Raw genomic sequence first — 9,673 nt, forward strand, 5'->3', positions numbered from 1 at the left:
ATTTTTAGGAACTCTTGCATTTTGTTTAAGGAGCATTGATGGAGCGTGTTGTGACTAATCAGATCAACCTTGCCTACACCAACTGGGCCCAACCACCATCACCAAGTCTGACCTTAACTTGTGCTTACACGAAGCCAGATGTTTATCCTCATTGGAAAAGCTGCAGAATAAGCGGACTGTTCCAGTCAGGGTCGATGAAAACGACAAAACAATGGTGTGACCAGCAGCTGGCAGCTACTCCACTTGCCCAGTCACACCGAGTGTTACAGTCAGTTTGTTTTGGCCCTATGTGGTGACCGTGGGCTTTATGGCCTTCTGTGGCTCGTGTCCCACCTGCTGCTGTGCAGTTGCATTGCTACGACTTACTCCTCTGCATTGGGGAGAATGGTAAAAATATTCACACCCAAGGACATGGGCAGAGTCACCTGACAACGTGATATTGGCAACAACACAGTTCCCACAATGTGAGGCACCAGTATTGTGAAACTTGAGTCTAATGACTTCTGCACTTTATTATTATTCAAGGTGATTCTTGTTTAGTGACAAGACAAAGGTGCAGAATCCCTGTGTTCACCAGGTTCCTTTGAAATCCACTTGACAAACAGAGAGTAGTTCACAGCTGACATAAGAATGTATCTTTATAATGACAAACCAGCTACTTAGTATTACTCTGAAGTACTGGACGTTTTTCTGATACAAGAGAGGCTGATATATCCTCACTCTCACTCCCTAGTTTGGGTGAAGCTCCACAGCTACTTCATCCTTAAATTTGCATAATATACCATGATACCACGTTTTACTGTATATTTCTCGAGCCTATAGCACAAGCCCACACTTGTCAAATGTCACAGCCTCAGACTGTAAAGCAAGAAAAAAATTAAAAATCTCAAGTTCAAGCTAGGATAACTCTGTCGACATCTCTGTGTCATCATCAGCCTTATTTCCTCAGACCTGACAAAGCAACCCCCCCGTCCATCCCCACCCCTGAGCCAAACACGTTATGCAACTGTTAGCAAATTGTGTAGTACTCCTTGTGATGAGTAAACTGGCCCTTGTGTGTCACTGGTGACCACACGTGAAGGGATTTTTGCCACTGCTACAGAAGAGAAAGAAGAGAAGTTTTGCTCAAACACAGACAGACAAAGCTTTTCTGTATGGCTCCTAATTAGCATAGCACATGTAGCCACGGCCTAAAGCCATATGCAGATTATTTTGCATTGGCAAATAAACTATACCCAGCTATGACTTGAAGTTAGGGAGTCATTTGCCTATACTGTGTTTCCATCAGCAGAACAGGTCTGAGCTGTCATATCCTGATGTGACAGATGAATTTGAATACAATCACACCTGTGTTGAGAACTGTACGCGTGTAACAGCCGCAGAGGAACAATCCTGATCCTGTCACGTAGTGTTTGTCGTGCCGCCTGCCACCCACAATGGGCACATAGTGGGTGACTTACTGAATCAGTTAATGAAGTGCATGGGGGATGGTTTCCGTCTTGATAGGTGCCTTGACATCGTGAAATCAAGCAAGATGAAGGAATGAATAAATCATGGTGTACAGGCTCGAACAAGAGACTCTAACATAAATAACAAGTGAGCAGCACAAATGAACAATGTGTATAAAATGTCATGTCACTGCCTGGGTCACTAGGGACAAAAGCTCGGGATGTGTAGGCCGCTCAAAGCTGATGGAGACGACTGAAGCGTCTTTGATGAAGAACTGGGAGCAGAGGAGGAGGAGGAGGAGGAATCCTGCGTGACACACACACAGAGACACACACAACAAGATGAAGTCTCGCTGTTTCTTTACACTTAATTATCCCTCAAAGATGCCTGGCCCGCACTTGTGGATTATAAAAGATGGCCCTCTGTATACAACACTGCTGTTCCACATGACACTGTGGTGGTTAACCCCCCTCTGTCTCTCTCTGCTCTCCCTCCCTCTCATCTCACAAGATGACCCTCATTACTCTACACCCTGTGCTGCTCTTACCACGCAATAAGAGACACTTTGTTTATGTTAAGAGAAGGTACTTTGATAGGTGAAGATGAGTGGAGGGGGTAGAGTCCCAGACACATCCAGTCTTAGAGGTGAAACAGATGTTTTTGCTTGTTATTATGTGATAGTATCCTCCTCCTCCTCCTCCCTTCTTTGGTATTAGTAGTATTTTGTTGTTAATAAAAAAATACTAAAGTGGATTGAAATTTAATTGAGAGACAGCGAAAAAGAAAGAAAGAGAGAGAGAGGAGAAGAGAGGAGAGGAGAGGAGAGGAGAGGAGGGGGGCGCTGCTAATTATGCATGGCGATTGTTGATGGCTTGATTGTCTGCGTCCAGCTGCACGGAGGAGCGGGGAGAGGGAGAGGGAAGGCGGGGAGAGAGGCAGACTCACTGACGCCAGGCTCGGAATTCTCCCATCCATTGAAAGAGAGACCCGATTGTGTCCGGGGCCTTTCCGACAAGCACCTGATCCCTGCCCAGACACCAGTGTGTGTGTGCGTGTGTGTGTGTGTGTGTGTGTGTGTGTGTGTGTGTGTGTGTGTGTGTGTGTGTGTGTGTGTGTGTGTGTGTGCGTGTGCGTGTGTGTGTGTAGCACAGATTTACGCACCGAGAACTCTGGAATCTGCAGACAAGCGCTGTCATGGGTATCAGAGGAAAATACTCTGCTGGCATTTTTTTTTTTTTTTTGATATCCTAGAAATAGCTCGTGGTTCCTGAAAATTACTGAATCCAGAGGCAGCTCTTTCTTTCTTTCTTTCTTGCGGATCATCAAAAACAAATTGGATAATGTTTATTCTGTTCCTGTGGAGGCCTGTAATCCCAAACGCCTCATCTATCCTACCCAATCCCTGCCCCGGCAGTTTGCTCAGTCAGCTAATACAAACAATTATTTTCCCACCAGACCTGGGAAATTTCGGGCAATATTTGTCCTCCCCTTGACATATTTAAGAAAGATATTTGGGGGTCAAAGTCTTGTTTGGATACTCTCTACCACTCACACAATATATCTCTAAAATAGTGCTGGACTTAAATCCTGTCTCACGGTTCAATATTGTGGTTTGCAGTAAAGTGAGGTCGCTGAGTGGTTCGTCATGCGTGGAGTGGGAGGGGGGGCGAAGGGGGGAGGAGGAGGGGGATGCCAGGAAGAAGACAGTGTGACTTGAACATCTGTTAAACCTCTGCATTAATGGGCAGGATATGATATCTCCAGCGTTGCATATTTATGCGCTAAATGTGTCCAGTTTGGAGATAAGACTGTGAATGCGTGTACTTACTCATCTTGAAACAGTCTAACTGACCCACTCTTGTTGTTGTTTGTGAGGCAACGCAATGTCAAATTTCCCCACATCCCGGCCAAACTTAGATTACAATTTATCCTAAAATAGACAGCTCCATCCCTCAGTCCAGAGTGTTTGTAACAGGAACACGCACTGACTGGCAAACGTTGAGCAACACATTTCTCTGTCCAACTGTACAAAACCGACATTATTTGGCAGAGTAAAGTAGTAAAGTAAAGTTTAAGTTCGTTGTGGCTGTAATGGTGACTGTGGAAAGTCAATATTAAATGTTCTCCTTTCACTTTTCGTGACGAGATTCGTGTCCAGGCCGTTTTGGTTTATTCATCATTACACAAGTTAAGGAGTATTTGGAGAGGTTTCTCTGAGTACAACTGCAGACGGGAGGAGGAGAGCGTGGGGGGCGTAGATCCTTGACCGTGAGTGACAGACCCGGCCAGCCAATGGGATGTCCGAGCGCCTCTCCTTCTCTCCCCTCTGGTGGTGGACGGGGGAGGGCGGGCCGTCTGCCAAAGAGGAGTGCGCGTCGGGGTGAATGGATGACGTCGGGAGGCTGGCGCCAGCATGTCTGGGACTGGCGCGTTAGATCAACACAGCTGGGCCGGGATAGGACACACAGCTGGCTCAGGCCTGCATTCCTCCACAAAACAGGATTGTGAGAAAAGGGGAAAATAAGACCCAAATAGGAGCAGAACGGGACGTGCTTTGATGTAAACTAAAAGGCAGCAACTTTTGGAAATGTTGAAATATAATTTTCATAAAACACTTTCACTCTAGGGAGGGGAGAAAATGGTAGAAAGTGATTCTACAGCTTTAGTTTAAAGCCAGTTATAGTGACATTTTAAATTAACTACAGCTATAACACTTAATCAGTGGAGAGGCTGTCAGACATAAGCCATAAGTGATTAAAACACAATTACCAGGCAGTTAACACATAGCATAACCACTGACTGGTCACTGTATGTTTTTGCCAACAAATTGATACAAAAAATAACCACTTCTCTCTCTGACCTTTTACCTACATTATACAAATATCACATTTGTATAGCCTATATAAGTGTATGTTTCAGTTGTCGCAACCCATAGAAGAAGGCACACTGCTGTGGAGTTAATGATGGAATAATATAGTTATTGTGTTGAAGAGATTGAGTTACATGAAATGTTTTTCGATGCGGTTGGTACAGTCAGACATGTAGCCTACAGCCAAAGCTCATGATCGAAACCAGCCCACATTAATCAATAACTAATAATAACAGTTTCTAACGTGGAACAGCTTTGTAAGAAGATGGCTATGTGGAGTAGCTACATCTATTGGTGCGGATTTATAACTGTTTATGAAAGTAGAAGTGGGATAGAAAGTGCAGTGAAGTCATCCTCCCCTAGAACTTCTCTTAAACTAAAGTTATTCCTCTTTATACTGAAGATTCTCATGCTATTGTACCCTACTCCACCTTGAGGATTTCAGCTGTTTATTTCAAAAAGGGCTAAATAAAAACAACCTGAGAGGTGGCCTAACTAATTGATTGACAATCCCCTTCAGGCATCCCATCCCAATTTCCTCATTCTTTCCAGCTTTTCCACAAGGTGATATCAGCCAATGAGAATGGGCGTGCTCTTTACACTGGCCAATCAGAGAGCGGTGCGAGGAAGGGGGCGTCAGCGGCCGCGCAGTGTCTATAAAGCCCTAACTGTACGCCTGCTGTCACAGTTCAGCACTGGAGCTTTTCAGGACAGAGACAGGAAGACCACGAACGAACAAGGAGAAACCGACATCGCCGACTGATACTTTAAACGTCAAACCGAGTCGTCTTCTTGTTGTTGTTGTTGTTGTTGTTGGTCGTTGTCGTCATCGTCATCGCGCGTCTGTGTCCATAATGAAAGCCATCAGTCCCGTCCGCTCGGTGAGGAGCTGCTACAAGGCCGTGTGCTGCATTTCGGAGCAGAGTCTCGCCATCAGCCGGAATAAACACTCGTGTCTGGAGGAGCCGGTGGTGGGCGCCCTGTGCGACATGAACGACTGCTACTCCAAGCTGAAGGAGCTGGTGCCGAGCATCCCGCAGAACAAGTCGGTCAGCCAGGTGGAGATCCTGCAGCACGTCATCGACTACATCTTCGACCTGCAGATCGCGCTGGAAGCGGAGGACACAGCCACGCCGGAGATGGTGTTGTCAATAAAGGTGCGGTAGAGAGAGAGATGCACTACTACTACTACCTACTACTTCTGCTGCTGCCACTGCTGCACGGTGGACCCTCTGACACTGACATTGCCTCGTAGTAGCCTAAATCCCCTATAGCCTAGTTTTTTTGCACAGCAGATTATTACATTGATTAGAAGTTAAATTCCAGATGTGGATTTTTATAAAGTTTCTTCTACTTGCTGATTGGAGCTTTGAAACACATCTGCACTCGAATGCATCGCAATGATACTGTAGGCTATAATTATGTTGCAGTGGTATAATGCTTGTTACATGCATGTTACAGCCTCACACTACAGTGACTATATGCACTGAGGATAATGGTATCGACACTGTCTAACACCGCTTCTCTCCTTTCTGTTCTCCATTCAGACTGCGGACCTTAGTCGCAATTTCTCCAAAGAAGAAGGACGGTTGTGCCACTAGGACGAGGATGACAGATAATGGTACATATTTATCTTTTTCTTATCACTATTAATGTGGTCAAATATTCATCGCACCTTCTGGTGGATTAGAGCAGATTTATAGCCTACGACAGCGTCTTGTTTTGACTTTTCCAAATGAAACGAATTCAAAGTAAACTTTTAAAATATCCAGGGAAAATAGTGTAAGCATTGATGTGCTGGGACATGAAGGTCTCCTTCCTTACCCTCCACATTCAGCACGGTTGCCAATTAGACAGGCCAGTGAATGTGTAGCGGATTCATTGCTATCTGCCTGGGGTTAATGAAAGTTCCATGCTAGGCGCCAGTCTGTCTGCTCCCCTCTGCAGGGAGGGAGGGAGGGAGGGCGAGAGGGAGAGATCTGACTTCACTTTTCTTCCTTTCTCTCCATGCAGGTGCAGGGAAACACATGTCTCCACTTCACTCTGGGCAAGAGGACAAGAGGGGCAGAAAGGGTGGGATAGGTATTTGGGAGAGAAGGAGAAGAAGAAGGAGGAGGAGGAGGAGGAGGAGGAGGGAGGTGGAGGGTTTAAAGAAAGAAGGAAAGAAAAGACAAGAAAAAAGTGGACTGTTTCCTAGATGAGTGGGGATCAACAGTAGTGCAAGAGCAAGAAAACAGAGACTCATTCTTTGGCCCCTGGACAGACAAATCAACACACCAAAGCAGAAGCCATTGGATTGGAAACTGAACACAAGCGGCTTTGTATGCCCTCCTCAACCAACCTGGGATTCCCTATAGATAGATGTAGAAATATTGGTACATTGTTGTTTTATTTTCATTTTTTTGTGTGTTGCATTCCAAACAAACTTTATGTGGGTTAAACTCACACCCAGCCTGACCCCCGTCGAGTGTCACATCATCTCACATAATTTTCCCTGCGTTATTCCCACACCCCACCTAAAAAAGAAAAGAAAAAAAAAAGAAATCTGTTTTCCAATGATCTAAAGACTGTTACAACTTCATCCGAATGTGTACATATCTGTTGTGGGTATGTAAAGGTGTGAGTCAATTTGGTATAATCAGAACTCTATACTAGAGTTAATTGTAAATGTTTGTAGGGATTGTGTTATTTCTACAGACAATGTGATGTGAGTTTCATAAACTCTATTAAAAAGTTTGCTTTGTATGTATGTACTTATGTAATGAAATAAAAAAAAAGTTGTGAGACAGTTTGGCTGTTATGGCGTATTTGATGTGACAATGAATGAGTGTGAAAGCGACTGGTGTTCTTCAGAAGGTAAAAGTGATGCTGATGCGACTCTTTTGGCTTTGACAGTGAACTGCTGATACAACAGGATGTTTTCAGATGAATCTTGAGGTTGAGTGGTTGGAAATCAAACAAAGGGAGTTTCCTGCGAGAGCTTCTATTTTTCCAAAGAATGAGTTACCAGAAGTTTTAAGAAGCTGAACTTCCTAAACAGTGATGGGAGGATGTTATGTGACCAAACCAGCAAACCCAACCGATTTATAAATCTTGAAAACCAATATTCTCAAGGCTAATTCATCTCAACGTTCATGACACCAGATCAGTATGTGTGTGATTATGAATATGGTGCCATGACCACCAGCTGTAATGTAGCGTTTATAATAGTGTTGCTATTTAACTATTTTCAAGATTCAGTCATGGAATCACATTAGATGACCAGCTTTGGAAATGGATGTTACTGTACTTAACTGATTTCCATAGCTGAGCAAACTACTCCACCTTGTGGATACATCTGAAATCTCACTGATTTAATGTTGGCACATATGACCAGTTCCTCATCAAGTTAATCAGCAACAACAAGAAAAATATTTTGTGGTTTTAAAGCCTGTCTTGTTGTATACAGACAACAAACCAAACAATAATATGTAGAATTATTGAACATGATGACCCAGTTCAACACTCATCCTACTGGAAATAATGAGACGACAGCTCCATCTAGTGGAAAAAACAGGTTATTGACTCCAGGGAAGTTCAAGCAGAGATGTGAACTCTATGAATCTACCCTTACCTTTTTGAATAATATATATAATAAGAATTAACAACAGTTATTTAAATACATAACAATAAACAAATGAAAAACAACTTTTTAAAATCAATTTATTTATTTATTGTGATGACTGTCAAATTAAGCTTGAACTTTCCCTAATTAGGCCATGTTAATGATATGAAAACGTATACTAACAATTGCAATAGGCTTTATGCACAGCTCCACTACTTCCTGAACTTTAGCCAGCTCCTTTATTTCCTGTCAACATTATTGGACAAACTGATTAATCCAGGTGTGTCTGACCGTTGTTGTGAGGTCAGACACACCTGGATTATTCAGTTTGTCCAATAATGTAAGACAGGAAATAAAGGAGCTGGCTAAAGTTCAGGAAGTAGTGGAGCTGTGCATAAAGCCTATTGCAATTACAAACAATATTAACTATAGGTTGACTTACTGACACATTAACTATGAAGACACCTGATATGGGGTTTTTTCAAAGTTATTGTATTTGACTGCTCTAAACAGGTGTTCATATATTTGTGGCTGCTTCATACATATTGTTATAATATATATAATTTGGTATAAGCACAGGCTGCACCATTTGTGTGTTTTTTGTTTTTTCTATCAAACGAAACAATGTAGGCCTACAGATAAATTGTATGGTTGAGCCCAAAGTAATCCAGAAGAGCTACCAGTCAACACCACAAGATGGGAGTGTTGGATGAGGATGTAACAACTTAGTCTCTCTAACATCACAGGATGTAAGCACTAAGCTTGTTGCCTTTGACCATGCAAAAAATCCAAATTGGTTTGATACCAGACAGTGATTAGTAAGCAATGAGAGAGAAGAACAAAGCATCTCAGGCTAAAATGTAATCCAAGGATTTCATCAGTCACATGAGCTGCATATATAACCAGCTCAGAAACTGTGCAGCTATGCCATGAACAAGTTTTAACAAGTGTCATGTATGTGTTGATGTCTCAGCCCTGTGGTGATTCTCCACTGTGAGGTATTACATACTATTCTTACAATGACTGTAATAACACATAAGACATATTAAGTGTGTTTTGTAACATAAATCCTACTAAGTTTCATCTTAGAAAATAATTTTTAATTAATAATACTATGAATATGAATAATGGTCTTGAAGTTTTCATTATTTACTTATATCTTTACCCCGCAGCCACCATCATATTATCAGTTAGGTGGAGTTTATTTGTATGGAGGCCTATGTCAACACAAATACCTGACCAAGGGCAGTCTCTTTAACTACAAAAGTAAAATGGCTTCTGTGTCTATTTTAGCAGGGAAATTGACACAGGACAACACTAGAGCAGAATCTCCACAAAGTGTTAATCTGAATTCCTCCAAGTGACTGTGGATGGTGCAACACTTCTAATGAGCTGTACTGCATTTCATGGCTCAGTTCAAAAGAGGATGAGAAAGAGGGTGGAGATGCTTGAGTTGCATTATGTGGAGATCACTGTGACATGTCTGTTAGAAGTTGTAGTCTCTACCATCTCTTTCATGTTGCAATATCTACAAAGCAAATTTCTTAACCAACATAAAGAAGTGTCTTATGTAAGTGTATTAAGGAGCTCACCATGTCAACTTTTTCTCCCCTCTTTACCTTTTATAGTCATCACATCTTTAGTAAGTCAAGTATTATTATGTTATCTTGCATTCAGAATATATTCAGTTTTCTTTTGTGAATTATTGTTCAAATGGAGGCATGACAATAGGCTTGCTTTGGCTGGGACTC

At 42.6% G+C, this 9,673-nt stretch overlaps 1 protein-coding gene across 1 annotated transcript; it reads left to right on the forward strand.

Annotated features, from left to right (window-relative positions):
* Positions 1 to 5,002: 5,002 nt before the first annotated feature.
* Positions 5,003 to 6,427, forward strand: id3 (inhibitor of DNA binding 3). Its single transcript, XM_085766631.1, has 3 exons — positions 5,003 to 5,475; positions 5,866 to 5,939; positions 6,332 to 6,427. The coding sequence occupies exons 1-2, from the start codon at positions 5,173 to 5,175 to the stop codon at positions 5,917 to 5,919; spliced, it is 357 nt and encodes a 118-aa protein (XP_085622757.1). The 5' UTR covers positions 5,003 to 5,172; the 3' UTR covers positions 5,920 to 5,939; positions 6,332 to 6,427.
* Positions 6,428 to 9,673: the final 3,246 nt, after the last annotated feature.

Source organism: Trachurus japonicus, chromosome 22, assembly GCF_045865225.1.
Source record: "Trachurus japonicus isolate A0001 chromosome 22, Traja_1.0".
NCBI classification, from domain to species: domain Eukaryota; kingdom Metazoa; phylum Chordata; class Actinopteri; order Carangiformes; family Carangidae; genus Trachurus; species Trachurus japonicus.

What these genes read in the sequence shown, in the direction of transcription:
- id3 (XM_085766631.1), top strand. Translation starts at nt 5,173, where the DNA reads ATGAAAGCCATCAGTCCCGTCCGCTCGGTGAGGAGCTGCTACAAGGCC. An exon ending in AGATGGTGTTGTCAATAAAG is followed by an intron (nt 5,476 to 5,865) that starts GTGCGGTAGAGA and finishes TTCTCCATTCAG; the next exon opens with ACTGCGGACCTTAGTCGCAA.